At 47.1% G+C, this 17,927-nt stretch overlaps 1 protein-coding gene across 1 annotated transcript in view; it reads right to left on the bottom strand.

Moving 5' to 3' along the window:
* LOC126539977 (dual oxidase maturation factor 2-like) overlaps positions 1-17,927 on the bottom strand; it is a 449,790-nt gene that overhangs the window by 105,427 nt on the left and 326,436 nt on the right. Inside the window, exon 6 of the mRNA XM_050186802.3 lies at positions 8,422-8,633. Within this exon, the coding sequence (XP_050042759.1) occupies positions 8,422-8,633 (212 nt within the window). The remainder of the gene's footprint in view (positions 1-8,421; positions 8,634-17,927) is intronic.

Genomic DNA, 17,927 nt, shown 5'->3' with positions numbered 1-17,927 from the left:
AGAGAAGAAGACGACGACGTTGGCCGGAGGAATGTAGCAATAAATGGGTTCTACCGGCAGTACCCTAGTAAAATCTGTACATTGGCGCAGTCGAAAACAGGAACCTGTAGAGAAGATGACCGTTGCTTTCAACGAAGGACGAACCACCATGAAAAGCTAGAAAGCAGGTGACGAGCAATATGCGGGGCCACTGGAGGATGTCACCACGCCTGATGTTCTCTGGAGCGTCACAAGTGCTTCCGGGTTTACGGCTGATGACAGCGTCTTTAAAGGTACCATTCCTGCCTCGAAAGGACAAGAACGAGTCTGAAACTTGTTCAAAAGGACCCATCTTAACTCGTCAAACTCAGCTAGCTGTAACGCCGCCAGACAGTGACATAACATTTCTGAACACAGTGCTTCACCTTCATAAACGCCAGATGAATCAACTGCAGCAGCTGGCCAACAGTCCTTAATTTTTACCACCCTAGTCCCGAGACAGGAGGACATGACGCATTCTGGAAGACATACCAGAAAATAGCCTAGCATTTCACTTGAAAAAGAAAACATGAGAGAAAACATCCCAAATTATGTGAAAACTTGTCATTAGTGTCAGCTTCTTAAAGCCGTGTACAAGCTTAGAGACAATAGGATGGTCTTGCCAGTGTATTGCGTTATCTCCTTCGAGGTTGTGCATCTTGATTTTGCAGAAATCAAAAAGAAGAGAGAGGGAGTTAGGAGGACGCAAGCATTTCTTGTCGCCGCGGACGAGCGCACGCGTTTTGTAGCTGCCAAAGCTGGAACGAAGGACGCAAACTACGTGATATTACTAGAACTAGAACTCTTCAAGAACGTTAGAGTCGTCGTCGCAGACAATGGTCCAGCCTTTAAAAGCGAGAAACTTCGACTTTGGGCTGAGAAAAGAAATATCACCCTTCGCTTCCCAGCGCCTTACCATCCGGAAGCGAATTCCCGTGCAGAGCGAGTGATAAGGAACTTGAAGATGTACACACGATTACACCCAAAGTTCAAAGGCGGCTGGAAATGCGCCTTGGAAGCCGCTGTTGCACATCTCAACAGATCATATACAGCAGGCCTGGGATGCAGCCCACATTTTGCGGCATTTGGAACGAGCTCATGGCTACCAGCGGAACACGAATTGGGCTTAGTGAAACAAATTGATGTAAAGGAACAGCCCGAGAGTTCTCATCAGCAATAAAAAATATAGAGCAACAATGAAAAAGAATTTTGACCGCCGACAATGCACAAAGATGCCGGAGATTGAACCAGATTCGTGGATTCTGGTCCGAAAGGGATTTGATTTGATAACGCCGTTTACAGGACCTTACAACGTCATCGAGACAGCTAGACAACAAGGACTGCTGAAGACAATATACTACCAAGGACCAAGTGGAAAAGTTGAAAAGGCTTCAATCGGACAGCTCATTGAGAGTGTGTGGCGATTCACATCGCCAGCGGGGTAATGAAGAAGGCAAGAAGACGGCGACGTTGGCCGGAGGAATGTAGTAATAAATGAGTTCTATCGGCAATACCCTAGTGTAATCTTTACATTGATTTTAAAGTGAAATAGGTATTTTAGAAGTGTAGTAATCAAGCCGTATAAAATTTTTAAAAATAATCGCACACAAAAATCGTATTCGTAAGATTGGCAAAGGGGCTGAGTTGTTTATTAACAGAGGGTTCTGGGTTTCCCAAGCTCATATTTCGCGGGGCTAAATCAGAGTGTACATTTCGGAGTTTACTGTTTCCACAAGTGTCGGAGTTGAGAGGAGCTCTCCGTACGGCACAATGAGTTCTCGGCCTTTTCTAAAGTGAAGCTGTTTATGGCTAGAGTTCTGTGGATTTTTCGTGTCCATCAACAAATCTGCTTGCGAAAAAACTCAGCTCCCGAATTGAATGCATATTCGCCTCATTCTAAGGAAAAGCTGATACGCCTCATTACTTGGATATGCGTTTTCAGTAGATTAGTTATCAATAGGCACCATTTTCAAGATCAGTAGAATCTCAGGTAGATAATCATTTTTTCTTGCTTACGGCGGTATACGCCATTCATTCTCTTAACGTGACGGAGAAATTTAAGCATGCGGAGGTTACGTTGATACCAAAGCCTGAGAAACTACCCTACCTGGAGAACATAAGACACATTTCGCTCACGTCTTGAATCAGTAAACTGATGGAAAGCGTGATCTTAGGCAGGCTACAGACGCATATCGAAGAACATCACCTCTTGCCAAACACGATGTTTGGTTTTCAGCCCAAAATTATCAACGCAAGACGTGCTTCTGCAGTTCAAGAAGAAGGGTTGAATGCAGCAACGCCGTGGCTGCCCGAAAGCAATTCTTGACAACGTGGGGCCCGAAGCCACACTGGCAAATCTCAGCAACACAAATTGAAGGCGACGAACTTGGAATTAGGTGAGGGCTTTCCTCACGGATCGTACAGCTACAACAGGGCTGGGAAATGTGAGGTAACACGAGAAAATGCCGGCGATCAGGCATGTCGTATGCAGATAACATCACGATGTGGGCGGTTGGAGGGTCCACAAGAAAACAACAAGAGGCATTGCAAGAGGCAGTGGACGTTGCAGCAAGATACGCGGAGACAAGCAGACTGCAATGTGCGTTGGAGAAGTTGAAGCTCTTCATAATCGAGAAGCGCTCACGAGGACGATCAACAACCCAGGCACCAACCACCCACCTGCGAATAGGTCCTAGAGAAATCCCCAAGGTGCACAGACTTCGTATCCTCAGCTTACACTTACAAAAATACGGGGCCGGAGGATACGCCATACAGAAGTTACGACACACGATCCCGCAGATTTTACGCATGATGCAACAAATGACCAGTAGGAAGAGGGTACTCAAGGAAAAGGACCTGGTTCAACTAGTGCAAGCTCTGATTGTAAGCTGCATTGCGTACTCGGCACCATATTTAAATAATGGGGAAGTGGAGGTACTCGACCGCCTCATGCGCAAGGCGTATAAGCAAGCGCTCGGACTCCCACGCGGAACGGCGACTTTTCGCCTCGAGGAGACAGGGGTGTAAAACAACGCACGGGAAGCTATAGAGGCCCACCTGGTAAATCAAAACGAATGAATACAATGCACAACAGCGCGACACTATGTCTTGAAACGTCTTGGATATTCCGTACGTAAGACCAGTGCACTAACAAAAATTCCAAAACGAATACAGGAAACTATGCACGTCTCACCAATTCCTGGAAACATGAACCCGAACTTCGACATCAGACGGCGGCATGCCCGAGCGCAGGCGCTCGCGAGAAAGTATGAGAATCACCCCAATGTCTTGTACGTAGAAGCGGCCAGCACCACAAGAAGAACCGCATTTGTCACCAGCGTAGTCGACAATCACGGGACCTAAATAAATGGTCGTCGGTTTCCAGTGCGAGCTCTGCAGAGGCAGAGGAACTAGCGATAGCGTTAGCCATGACGACGAGACCGCACTGGGAGTGCGTAATAGTTCTGACGGATTCCCAGAGGCATGCAGAAGTTTTTCCAGGACAAAGACATCCAGAGCCGCACATCGCCTTCTGATTGAAGCGCACGAGCTCCCGCTTACATACACATCTTGTGGACTCCGGGGCCTGAGTCCTTACGCGGCAATCAGCAGGCACACGCCTACGTCGGAGCGCATGCACACCGGGAGCCGGGCACGCCGAGCAGTTCCACCCTAAGCCCATACCATTAACCTACACGCATTTCATACAACAATATGGCCTTTCACGAAGAACACTACTGCCGCCTCATAATGCTCTGACGCGAGAGCAAACCGTAATATGGCGGAAACTGAAAACAAACAAATATCCACACTTGGGTCTCTACCACGCAATACAGCCTGCGGTGTATTCCCATAAATGCACCCACTGTGATCAATGCGCAACGCTTTACCACGCAATGTAAGCTACAGCTCACACCCACCCCACCACACGGCAACGGGTGGCAGCGCTGTGCAGCTCCGACTCGACGGGTGACCTGGTCACAAGCGAGAAGGGCAGCTGAGGCCGCTGGATTCCTCGACTGACGGGACCACCCACTGCACTGCGAAAGAGCTGCCTACGCTGTGTGTTGTTTTCTATAAAGTTTACTCGCTCTCTCTGATGGACACATTTCTTGTTGGGTAGGCACAGAAATGCTTACGCATGTCATAACAGAGGTGACAAGAGAGTTTGTGCGCGTACACACCCATCGTGACGATGACTACCTTTCAGACAATAAATGCATATGCACGTGATGAGGCGTATAAGCTTTTGCCTACAATGAAGAGCATGATACGAACATGGTCCTACTATGACCACCGACTAAGGCACAGCGATCAAGAAAACGTGTGTTTGCGTTCGGGTGCTGCCGATCTAGAATAAATGTAAGTTTCTGCCGCCGATCAGGAAATATGTCTGTGTTCCTGTGCCGCCGATCAAGACCGCCGATCAAAATAAAAGTGTGTGTGCGTGTCTTTCTTCGGTATGACCACCATCACTGCTGAAGAGAAATAAAATTTGCTCATACTTTTGATCTAAATTATGTGTCACCTCTATGTCCTGTGTAAACAGCTTCGCTGCTAATCCCCCTTCCCAGCAGTGGAATGGCACGTGTTTTTCTTTTTGTTTTCGTTTTTTTACTTTTAGTTTTACCGAGATTCTAACCGGCTATTTTTAAACAAGGTATAGAGTGGAAAACAAGACAGTACACCCACAGTAACGGCACTGAACATTACTGAATATTACTGTAGGGTACATGGTCTTTACAGTTTAGTATACTATACTGTACATTCTTATTTATTAATGTCGGAATTGGTCATTACGCCGGACTCTGGCTCACAAAAGGAAACATGGAGAAGTGCTTTTCAGTATTCGTACTGAAGCGTGTGCCGTGCATGAATGTAAGCGCGAGTCTCTGGCATCTATCATTCTGAAAGGGACTGTGTGAACAACTTCAGGAACAGTGTAGGCCTTGCCAGCAAAGTACTGTCATGTCTCTGTGGTGTTCACCATATGAGCGCGGAACAAGAATGTCTTGCTGAGTGCACTCAGCAGTGAGGAACAGCCGCGTACAACTCTCGGAAGTTGTTAATGACCTTTGCAGCACTTGTTGTCGTCAACAACGTCAAGCACAGCACGGAAGTCGCCGCGACTTTTGTCGCAGATGGCATCCCACCGACTTAGCGGCGCCTGCCGGGGCATGACAAGCTCGCAGTGCACATCCTGCAAAGGAGCAGACCCAGCGTCTGGTTCGTTAATTATAGATAACAGTTCGTCTGTTTAACTAACAACCTCAACTTGATGATCAGGCTGTGAGATAAGTTTGTTGCCACGCAAAATTTTCTCACCTTCTAACAGCCTTTTTGCTCCTCGAACGTAGGCACGAAGCGGTCTTGAGACTCTAGTTGCGGGCCCAGAAATATTTAGTTTTTCTCGAATCATCATTTTTTTACCAGCCAGTGATTTTCGACTTTAACGGTGTAATCTGAAAACGCAGAAAGCGTATTCGTACGCATAACATAAATTGCTCTTAGGCTAGCTGTTTGCTGCTCGATGATGCCATTGTTGCACAAATGACTCAAAGAACGCAAGAACGGGTACCCCGAGCGCAATACTCCCCTAGGGGACCAGAAGACAGCGAGGAACCTGCGCTAAAGCTAATTTTAGTGTATTTCTGTTTCGTCTAGCGTAGTGCAATAAATCCAGTTGTCCAGTGTAGCGCCGGATTCTTGTGTATGCGTTAGTTTTATTTGTGGCTTCAGCTAGTCATGCACTACTGATAAGGGTTACGCAGTCGCCAGCCCTTCGTTCCATTCCCCCTAAATTGTGAAGAGGGGAGGTCCCCGTGATTCAAACAGTTCTCCAAATGGTTGAGAGTTCGACAATTCTCACTTTCCGAGTGGGTCAACTGGTCCATTCAATTCGTACAAATCCTATTAATGAAATGATTTCATTTGCTTACTTTCACTTTCGTATCTAAGCAACAAAAAAGGTACTTTTGCCGTCTCAGCAACCTGACAGTTACCGTCAGGTACTGTTTTGTTTAAACATGAGAGCCAACATGCGTAGTGGCATCTTTATTTAGGTCATTATTGCCCGTAATTTAGCTAACTAATAAATATTCGAGTAAATACAAGCATAAGATAATGCTTACCGTGCTCCGCTGTGGGCGAGGGCAATTAATTAAAGAAAATGGGTAAGCAGAACCAAGGTGGTAGTTTCCATGCAGATTGCCGCTACCGCACCAAATGAGTGTTGACCAAAAGTCGCGAAAGCCTGCTGCCTTTTGGGTTTCACATTTACTGCCATAAAAAGGGGCACCATTTTTGAGCTCACCCCCGGGACCAGCTGCTATGACGCCCCCTGGCTACCCGACAGTGTGCGAAAAAGCATGGCGGGCATTCCCCATGGACTCGCGCAGTGTGCATGCAACATGGCTGCTTCTGGCTTTCATACCTTTGACGTGGGTCAAGCATGTTCTCGCTCCATCGAGTAACTCTTGCCAGCTCGACTCCTTAGCTAACTGATAAGAAGGTCACCAAAACAAAGCAATTAAATTAGATAAATCCTTAAATAAATCTGTAATTAAGATACAGAAACTATTACCTTTTGACTAAACGTTAAAGAGACGCTACAGTGAAAAATGATTTCTTCTGCATCAGTAAATTACCATTCTACAACACCAAAACACCACCCTTACAACGATAAGACGTTTGGTAAGCCAGAAAAAGCGCAAGAACGAAGTACGGCTGGCGACGCCTACTTAAGTTCCCGCCCCTGGTGGCTGTGACGTCTTGGATTTTGATGGCATCTTCAAAGGCCTACTAATCACATACAGCGGTACAGATTGACTACATTGTGTTCTAAAGGAGCCAAATACTAAACATGGCAAGTTTCGGGAACCTTTACTCAGCCAACGTGGCCCAAATGCGAAAATATACTTTGGAATCCCTGACGTCACGCTGACGTACCGGCGCTTGGGTTCCGGCGCGAAATTCAAATACTGATACTCGGACCTTCATTTCCTCATCTAATAATCAAACTATTTCTTTGAAATGACTGCCTGCAGGGTTCTCAAATAATTCTTCATTATTCTAAACTGATTTCTTGTTTCGCTTTAGTGTCCCTTTAAGGAGGTAACTCTCGCTAATCGTGTATGCGCCAGTTAGGATTTCTTCCTTTGTTTTGAACATGCTTGTAAAGAGGATATTTTGTTATTCTTGTTTAGGAGATACAATTAGGATTCCTTGCTTTGTTTTTTTGCCATGTGAACTTGTTTATAGTTATTATCAATTTTTAAATAGATTGATTTGAATGTACGGTGTACTTTTCTTACGTATATTGCTGTATGCGAACTGTTGTAGTCTTCCTGTAGGAATTTGTTTGTGCTTCGTCACTTACCATGTCGAAAGTGTGCCTGCCTCAATGCAGGGTGTCTAGGTCCTAGCCAGGTGACCATGTGTGTCACCTTTAGCCCTCTTCACCTGGGCAATTGTATATTGTCTAAATTTCAATAAAGTCAAAGTCAAAGGCAAATGTTAGTGCGTCTAAATGAACGTAAAGATGGTAACGAAGAAGTCCGCTTAGGTCATCAGAAGTGCTGAAAGCACAGAATACCGTGCTGTTTGTAATCATCGCGGCACAGGTAGTCAACTAAAGTTAAATATTGAAGGAGCCGTATTGTGAAAATTGAGAAATGTAATAAACTGCCCTAGTGTAATTTATCCAAAATGGCAAATTTACCAGTTGTGTATTATCTTGTAAAACCAAAACTTAATTAAATTATGGGGTTTTATGTGCCAAAACTACATTATGATTATGAGCCACGCCCTAGTGTGGCACTCCGGAAATTCAGACCACCTGGGTCTCTCTAGCGTGCAGCCAAATCCAAGTACACGGATGCTTTCGCCTCCATCGAAATGTGGCTGCCGTGGCTGGCATTAAGGCGACGACCTCGCGCTCTGCAGCCCAACACCATAGCCACTGAGAAAATCGACACGTAACACCCCGGGACAACATGCCCAATGCCTTCCAACTGCATTTAGGAATCCCGGGCTCCCATTCTATTGCAATTACATCTGCCAGACATGTGCCATTACACTCCGGTTGTCTTAAACTCTGTATTGATGCCGTAATCATTCTAACTACGCAGTTGCCATTCAGAAACTCTGCTATTGAACTCTTCACGCAGTCCTGACGTTTTGCTGCAACGTGTCTGGTGCTTGCAATGAGAGTGCCAAAGCACGAACGCACGAAGAGCAACTCTGGTTGGTCTTCCCCGGGCCGCGCTTTTCTGTTTTTAACCTTTTCGTACTTCTATCAGGAAAATGGCGCTAAGCATTCGTGGTGCATGGTAGGGAATCCTAAAAGCTACTGGCAGGCAAAAAGAAGGCGCACGTCGTGCCAAGACAGACGACGATACTTGCCTGCTCCGAGCACCGCCCAAAAGCACCAGCCGAAGGTGAAGCGGAGCAGGCCGCCCTCGAAGGGGATGACCAGTGGCCGTGCCGGCAGCAGCGACGCGTAGAGGGCGCCGCTGAGCAGCATCACGGCGCCGGTGAGCTGCATGGCGTAAGCGCCATACCTGGGCACGGCGCACAGCAGCACGTTCATGAGTAGCCACAGCGCCAGGGAAGTCCTGCAAATCACATCCCATTGGAAGTTACTGCGATACTGGCACAACGGTATTGTATCGTTGCATCTCAGGCACATCACGTGTATAGTAAAAGCACCCCGTGTTGCTGGGTTGACGAGATGTTTGACCTGCAACCAAGAGGTCCCAGCAATCTGCAGATTGACTCAGCCTCATTTTCATGCGCATATCAGAAACAAGGAAAGATTGAGAGAAAATGTGTCAGAGTGGACTGTCAGTTTCACAACAGCAGCATCACAGTATCGCCGTTGTATTGACCATTATCCCCGCATTCATAATTTACTCCGGAAAGGTTATCTTACAGAAGTACGTAAGTACAAAGATGCCGCAAACGGTTAAATGGGAGCCATAACATACTTAGACTGGGAAAAGCAAGAAGTAACGGAGGGACACAATTAGCCAGTGTAAAAAGTGGGTATAGCACAGAATGCTACATTGTACCATTGCAGCGTAAAGCGATCGTATAACGCTTTCGAGCACTGCAAAATGAATTTTGCGCAGAGTGCTTACTTAATCCACATGCATGTCACTTCGCGTACTGATTTTCTATAACGGTCCGGCGTTTTGTAAAGTTAGATATCAGTAGGTTCTTTATTTATGCTAGGGCAGCGGGCTAAAGCTAGCGCCGCTGCTAGAAAACACTGAAAACGCTCCGGAGTGCATGCATTCGTAATTTATTGCATTTAAATTTTCCTTAAACACTGTCCATAACACGGCCCTCACTTTTACAAAATTCAAAGAAGCTGCCTTCTTCAGTTCACGAAGCGCCGCGAAAACCACTTACAAGCCTCGTTGCAGGCATGAAAGTAGGAAAAATGCGAGAATTCAGTGATTATTCCCAACGATTCTAATTAGGCGACCCATGTTCAAAATGCACCGTTAATGACATGCAGTTAGCCACGCGCCCCCTTTTGACCAGTGACGTACATTTCTCAGGGGACACCAGGAAACTTGTGTAGCTGAGAACGGCCGTATGGCGTTTTCGAACACTTGCTTATAAATTTTAGAGCACAGCTCTTAGGTGCCCATTCCTGTGGCGAGCGTAGGCGTGGGAACTACTCGGCGTAACCGAGTGAATGAGCACAGCGAAGGATGAAAAACCAAACGCGGAGCGTAGCGGTGGATGAAGGATGACGATAGCGAAGGGAGCGCGAGGAGGAAAGCGGAGGAGGAGGGTGCAGCGCTAGCATGAGGTGGAAAGGAGAGGGGGAGCGTATGCGAGAGCGTGAGACGAAACGCGTAGTGCCGTGCAAGACGGACTCTAGAAACTATGGCTGCGGGATGGGGACAGAGTATTGCGCGTCGTCTGCTTCCCGATGACGCCACAGATACCACAGATGAAAACAAAACGCTGCATGAATGGAGGTCTGCTTAGGGCGGCTGCTGTGAATCGTGCCCGCACGTCCCCCACGCGCTGCCTCTCGCGATCTGCCGATTGGCGAGGCAGTCGCGCCACACTTCACTTCGTTTTCAACGTGCCGCACGAGACAGACTGTCTGCGCAAGCCAATAGATTGCGAAATGAAAACACCTATGAAGGTGTGCTCAAATTTTTCATTAGGGGGTGTTGTAGCCGTCGATGAATTTATCGCAACTGCAATTACCTAACACTTTTGACACTGCACACGCATCATGCATAAAAATGCTCCCGCTACGTTGGGTTGTTAGAGAGACAACTTAACAAAATTTGTTGCTGAGCTAGTTGGTTCATGACTTCAAAACAAAAGTTACGGCGCTATGCAGTACACATAGTTTGGAGCAAGAAACCGCACTGAAAGGGAGATAATCGAGCCTTTCTTAATAAAAAGAGAAGAAAATAAGTGTGTTAGCATGCCGTCACTACCATTAAGTGAGAAAGAAATGTCATTCATAAAAGATAGCCTGTAATCGTCACCAAGATTAGCACGTTCAGCTGCCTCAATTGGCTTGATACTCGGCTCGCACCTGTAATGCAGGCATGCGCCTATGAGCCTGCAATGATAATTCAGTTCAGATCGCTGGCTGAGGAGCAGTGTTAGCTCCTATCGTCCTTGTCAGTGTATCTCTACTGTTATTATTTTCCAGTTAGGTTTCGTGTATGAAATTTCGTGGTTTCAGGTGAATGAGCCGTTGAAAGTTGCGCCCGTATATGTCATTTGTGTCTCACTTTGTGTTCGTCGCTTAGCACCGTAACGTTTGTTCTGATTAGAGAGCTTTGGTGTGGCCACTATTCAAGTAAATGCAAGCGCACTGGGAGTTCTGACCGATGAGCGGAGGCGCAATAGTGAACGCCCTGCTCGGTGCAGTGAACTGGTTGCTCAGAGCTCAACCAGACGAGGACAGATACTACTGCAGCAACCAAGTGTAGTTTGCTTTGCTACGGGTGTCAATTTTCGTCAGCGGCGTAATCCTGTTGTTACCGAAAATTTACACCAAAAGCAAAGTGGAATACACTTTGTTACTGCAATATCGGCTGCGTGTTTGTCGCGTTAAGGCACTGCACCACTAGGTTGCTATGCCGTGCAGGCTGTTCATGTTTGCGCCTCCACTCCCCCGTCAAAACGCCCAGTCCGTTTGCATTTACGGAAATAGCTGCCACGCTGAAACTCTTTATTTTCGGCCATTGGATAAACCTCCTACGCGGTTTGTAATCTATGTTTGTAAGGCTGTTGAAGTATCTTTAGAGAGGCGTAAATAACCCACTTACTTAAACCTTCGGCTCACGTTACCCATAAGTTGCCCTCATTTTATGAAAATCCAGCATATCCCGCACCTTGATCTTCATTAGGGCGACAGGGAAACCTTGGAAGGATTTCATATAATGCCTCCAAAGAGCCAGAAAATTAACTGGAAGTGGCAGTGACGTCAAGGTCTCATGCTGCTTGGCGCGAATCTGAATTTCTTTCGCGTCTGGCACTTCGAGCGCTACGCTGGAAGTTATTTTTCGCTTGAGGCTGATGCGAGCTGGGGACTCAGGTCAGCCGAATGCGCCAGCGTGCCATTAAGCTATAGGAGTGGTATGTGTGTTAATGTGAACATAACTAGGCTCTTATTAAAGGCCATTGCTCCAGTAGGTTCCTGAGGAAGGTGAGCGAATAGTATGGAAATAAATGACAGTGCCACAAAGGTTTCAAAAGAAACTTCACTTTTATTGGTCTAGAATAATTCAACCAATATAAATGACCAAATAAAACCTGTTTCGATGGATGACAAGTACTATGTCCAACACACAGTCGTATCCATCACACAGTAACATATGCTAAACCTTTTCACAGAATCATTCGTAATTTTGTGCGACACCAGGTATTCATATCCAACGGTTATCAGATAACATTGCCCCACATTATCATTTGCAAAACATTGCCCTGACTAATTTTGCTGCCCGTCGGATACTCAGAGCCTTTCTTACGGAAAGCGAACGAACATAGCGCTTTGTTTCTTCACGGAGCCTTCCGCATTTATCGTGACAACGATACACAGCGCATCGGATGCCACAGTGCGAACTTGCACGATAATAAAAAGCTTCACTCACATCTTTCGACAATGAATTCCGTGCGCTAGGTCAGGCAAAATTTGAAGTGAAGTTCACGCTACACTTCGAACAAACACGGAAAAAAGAAACTCGGATGAAACCGCCGCGTTTAAATGATCAACGCCATTCCCAGCGACATAACAACTGATTTGCACAGTGTTGCCAAGTTTTCCGCCAGAATCACTGGTTGATAAGGGTCACCAAGAACGAACTAATCAATTGTGAAATAGAAGAAAGTTATCCTTTTGTTGTTTTAGTACAGCAAAAATACCTGAAACGGGATATGTAGTGGTATTCTGGTAAAACATATTTGAACACTTTTTTTTCGCATGGTTTTCTAGTTTCAGTGTTTGTCCCCCCCCCCCCCCCCCCCCTCAACTAGTCGCGCTTCAATCGTGCTCCACTAACTGATATCTCCGGCGATAGGTTTTGGCGCGGTTTTTGCTCCAAGGGCGCCATTCTGGGACCGAATCTTATAACGGTTCGGTTGGGGAACCGTTCGTTCGGCCTCCCCTGATTGGATAAAATTTTGGTTACGTCCCAGGTCGTCAGAGGTAGCGGGGCGGTATCACAATTTATGAATTTCTCATGCATCTGTCAATCACTTTCAAAACGAACCGGTTGTAGGAACCGGCCTAGGGGTAGTCCGCTTTGGGTTCCGTTGCTGTGGCTTGGCTGTTGGCTTGCGACCCTGGCCGCGCGCGCCGGTCGTGCAACCAAGGTAAATATACCTGGTAGCGAAGCTTCCATAGGAGCCCATACATTCAAAACAGGGCGGTCCATTGGCGGTCCATGGGGCTTAGCGCCATCTGTATGTGGTGGGAACACTTCCGGCGGAAGAAAAAATAAGGTGACACCATGTCCGTTAAAAGCAGAAGTGACGTCATTTTGTTTTCGAAGGCGCGAAATTTGTTTTGTTGGCCTGCTTTGGAGCTATATATTCAATTGCCCCGCCATTCGACTGTATGGGCGTTTCGAGCTTTCAGCGCGGATACGATGCAGGAAAAGCCAGCCATACGGTTGTAGAAATCGCATCTCTGCACAGAACATACTTTCTTTGGAGGCCGACGAAAGATTTAGGTGTAGAGTTCTGATCCTATTGTTGGATGCCAATCCCGTCGGCCAGCGCAGTCGCACGAAAACAATTACACAATTATCTGGCGGTCGTAACTCACTACTTTTGACTGAACAGATTAAGAAGCGATGAAGCTACCCGCGTTACCAAATTCAGACAAAGTTCGACACGCAAGAAAGCACAACGTGTGAGGGCGGCGTATTTTAACAGGTGAACTTTACGAGTGCGCCTTTCTGCCCATTTCAAGACGTGCATTGCATTGCGAGTGATAGTGGAGTCAACGCCCCCTGTAGCGATGGACGCTGAAAAGATATGCATTTATTATTAATATTAAAATTAAACTTGTATTTCCTTCACTCGTCACGAATATATAAAATTGACTAGGAATTTTATTTTCGTTGAATGAATCTAACTGTGTCTCGTTTGAATTAAAAAACGCGTTTTTCTTTCTCAATGTTTGTTCCCTCCAAACATAGTCGCGCTTCAATCGCGGCTCCCATAACACCCCATGCTGATGTCGGTGACAATCTGTACTGAACCGCTTTTCGCCCGAAGCTTCGCGACCTATTTGAATCGACCTTGGTGCAACCGCGGTGACACGCGGGAGTCGAGCGCGCGTGCGTTGGTTGCTTCGGAGACCTTCGTCGTCGGCTTGGCGCTGCTCTTTCGGTGTCGAGCACGGCTGGAAGTGCGATACGCGTTCGAAAAAGTGACGGATAATGAGTTGCACCGCCTTTGCCGGCTGTCTAAGTTGACCTTTTGCAGGCTACGCAATCAAACGGAGGAGACTCGGGTGCAAGCGGACCAGTGGTCATTCCACGCAGAGGAAGAAATATTGCCCGCTGCGGTTCATCACCACCACCTTGCGGCTCCAAGAGGTCGGTCGGACGCGAAGCATTCATCGGAATTGTCTGGATCTCTGCTGCCGACACTGTCCACAAAGTTGCTCTCACAATTACTGGTCTGACCGGTAGAAGGGCTGGGTCAGCTTTCCCGTGACCTCCGCTTCAAAGCCAATGCCAAGGAGATATTAGGTCGAATTCCCAGGGCTATCGCCGGCGTGCATAGCTCGCGGATCGCCTTTCAGCAATCAGAAGGATTCAACCTAGGCTGGTTCAGCGCTTCCTTTGTTCGGCTGATAAAACTATACAGTCAGGATGTGAAGATAGTGTGGACATCTCTTATTTATCTACCCTTTTTTCTCTGGTTCCGGAGTGCCACAATATGTCCTCAATTTCACGGTACAGCGCGCACAATCAGCACCACACTTCTGTTTTACTTCGCGCAGGCAATGCAGGGCCCGTATATCCCAATGTTCGATTTCAAGTCCATTGCTTCTATCACGCGACGCGCCGACGGGCTGATCGCCGGGATAGCTGCAACGCGGCGGCGAGCAAGTCATGTGCGAACCGATGACGAAGGGCGAAAAAAGAAGGAAGATTGATATAGTCGGCTAGTAAAGGTGTCCCTAAGAACCAGTTAACGGTTTTGTTGCGCTCGCTACTTAAGAAGTGCTGCAAGTGCGTTCCTGTTTCGTGCATAGTGCGAGCTCCTGGTAGCAGACGGCATAGCGTTGCGCTCTGGTATAGCAAGCGTAATGTATTTACGCTTGCTGTACCGCCTGTCGGCTGAGAGTGAAAAAGATTGATATTAATAAATTACTTCTGCATTGCGTAAGCGCCAGGCACCACACGTTTATACTTTGGAACTTGGCGTATAATATTTAATTTATATTTTACATTTATTTATCAAGCAGCATCATTCTGCAATTCCTCGATTAGCGCGTCATATAATGACGTACATTTCAGAGGTGGCACCCTCTCACCTATTGGTCGCGTCCTCCCCTTCTTCCAACACCGACTTTTGAGTGGCACATTTAGTGACGTAAGCGGCGAAGCGAACGGTTCGTATTCCGAACCGTTATAAGATTCGGTCCCTGGACTTTCCGCCATTTTCTTCATGGCGTGACGTAGACGCGACGCGTTCAAAATGGCGCTGATAGCCCCGTTTTGCTTTCATAACGTGACGCAAACTTGACGTTTTGCCTAAAAACTGCAATGAAGGCACCTAACCTAACGGTCTTGACAAAGCAATTCAGTTTTCCTCCCCAGTAAAAATAAAGCAGCTAGCTCAAAGCGTACGATTATTCAGTCGAAAACGCTTCCCACTTCCGCCGTCTGCTGGGTACACGCCGTCGTCTGCTTCATTAGTTAGGATGTGTGCACCCGGGAAACGGAATGAGTCATCGTACATTGGTGCCAACGCGCTTGTTTTCTACCTCGAGGCAACGTACCCGACCGACCAGGGGTGATGGGCACACGTTCTAGACCGCGTTATTTCTATTTCGCGAAACGCAAGTGACTCAACCCGACTTGGCTGGATGAGAAACGGCCGAATATCACCGATAGCGTTGCGCGCACCAGAAATGTCCGCTAGCGCGACGCAAGTGCCGGCGCTTGCCAGCGCCGCCGCAAGACATCAATTTTGATTACAATACAAACACAGCAGTGAAAAGTGGACAACATTGCAGAAAGTTTGCTATGTTCAACCAATAATATTTCGTATAAACCCGTTCTTTTAATAAATGATGGCCCAGAACACAATTTCCAACTCCACCCGAGGGCGATGCAAGTACTATGAGCAAGCGTTATGAACAAGAGATTTTTCATGGCACCTGAGCACGGGGAAAAACGTGGCGATACGCATTCCTCTCGGCCGCCATTGCATATGGCTGCTCATTAGCATAATTGGCGTGGCTCGTCGCACCACAAATTATGTTGGAAAATCTCTGCAATGGCGGCCCAGCGCAACGTCATGCAACGTCAAATTTACGTTTACGAAACGGCCCTTTCTGTGACGTTCCCCACAGCATATTCCTTCAGCCAATCAGCTAGCTGGCGTGGCGCATATCTTGGATCGCCACCACATATTTGCGAAATTGCCGATGCATTGCACTAGCTTCTGCAGGCAACCGATCACTTGCTTTTTGAAGCGCTATTGTCGCAATATAGCTGCCAAGTACAAAGAAAATGTATTAGTCGATAAAACTTGCAGCTCCACGTCACGTTTCGTCATCTTGATGAACACGCAAAATTGCATTTTGCAAAGCTTTTGTTTCCTGGCACAAATTTAAAGGCACGTGAGCCCTCCACAGCCAATCAGAGAGTCAACATGGAGGATAAAGGTGGTCGTGCAGCCGCCATGCGTGTCGAAAATAGCACCCCAAGCTTCTCGATCTATTTAGACGGACCTTGTTTGTGCCCTCAAAAACAGGCTACACTCAAAGAACAGCGACAGCGGCGAGCACAGTGTCGATCGTCGAAAATCTAATCGGCCGGTTAAGTGTATCGGCTTTTGTACATGAGCCATCGAAGGTGCTCGCGTGTCTTCCAGAAAGTTCTACGCAATTCGCGCCGAATAAGCCGTCAGATTACGCAAGCTTCGGTGACCACACACAGTGGAAAGAACCATCGATAAAACTCGAGAAACTTCCGATACATGCGGGTGCATCCCGCGCTGAGCGATAACGTTTGCTAGACGGTAAAGAGCGGTCACCCGAAAAAGATAATCTAGTACATGTGTCAGTATTGTCACGTTGCAGTGAGGGCGAAGAATACAGTAAAAAAACAGTGAATCACGAAACTAACTAACTTTTATTGAATCACGAAACTAACTTTTTATTGGGGGACAGATCTCGTCAAGCCACTGTGTTAATTGCTTTTTGTTCCTCCCCTGGCATTTTATTCTTCTGTCGTGGTCTCAGAAAGAAAAAAAATGCTCAATAAAAATGAACTTGTGAGCGGCGCCCACAAAGCAAGCGACACTCGAAGCATAACGATAGTGGCGAGGAATGGCGGCGATCGTCGAAATCTGGTCTGCGGATCAGACACGATGCTGATGAAGCAGCGCGTCTTCACACTGACATGTTCACACACATAAAGGAGGGCATGGCCAGTTTTAAGTGCGCTGCTTTATCAATATCATGGCTCCCGAACTAGCCCATCAGTATCTATTAAGCAAGATCAGACACATTGGCTCCGTGAATACGTGGTCTAGTAGACCGGTGGGTCAGTTAACCTCCCAGCGTAATATCGCTGGCGCTGGCGTAAGTTCTGGAATGTACACCAATACTCCCGTCGCACACAGACTTTGATTACACAATGCTGGGCAGCAAGCTGGACAACGCATAGAATCATCGACAAAATTCGGGAACTTCGAATACAAGAAGCAGTACTGCGCTGAGCCATAACCTTTAATATTTGTTAGCCGGTGAAATGCGGTCACCGCACACAGAAAACAAGTACGCATGTCAAGCATTGTCCCATGTGACAAAAATAGCAAGAGAGCGAAAACCAAGTAGCCTTAGAAAAGAAAAATAACAAGGCGACAAACAAAGGAACTACCAAGGTTCGTTAGCAGTGGTCGAACGCCTTAACGCGGACAACATGAACTCTTTCAAGTCCTGAGCGGCGCCGCTCTGAATGTGCACTCCCATGAAGCACGACCGCACAGTCTACAGCGCCAATATGTCGGACGATCTCGTAGGGCCCGAAACAGCATCGCAAAAGTTCTTCGCTAAGTCATCGTCAACGTATCGAGGTCGAAACGCAGACACAGTAGCCGTGCTAGTATTCCACGTACCGTGGTAGAGGATTGTAACGTCGGCTGCCCATCCTTTGTTGCTTGTTGATGCT

This window comes from Dermacentor andersoni, chromosome 2, assembly GCF_023375885.2.
Source record: "Dermacentor andersoni chromosome 2, qqDerAnde1_hic_scaffold, whole genome shotgun sequence".
In the NCBI taxonomy this organism is placed as follows: domain Eukaryota; kingdom Metazoa; phylum Arthropoda; class Arachnida; order Ixodida; family Ixodidae; genus Dermacentor; species Dermacentor andersoni.
This window is presented reverse-complemented; position numbering and strand designations above follow the sequence as displayed.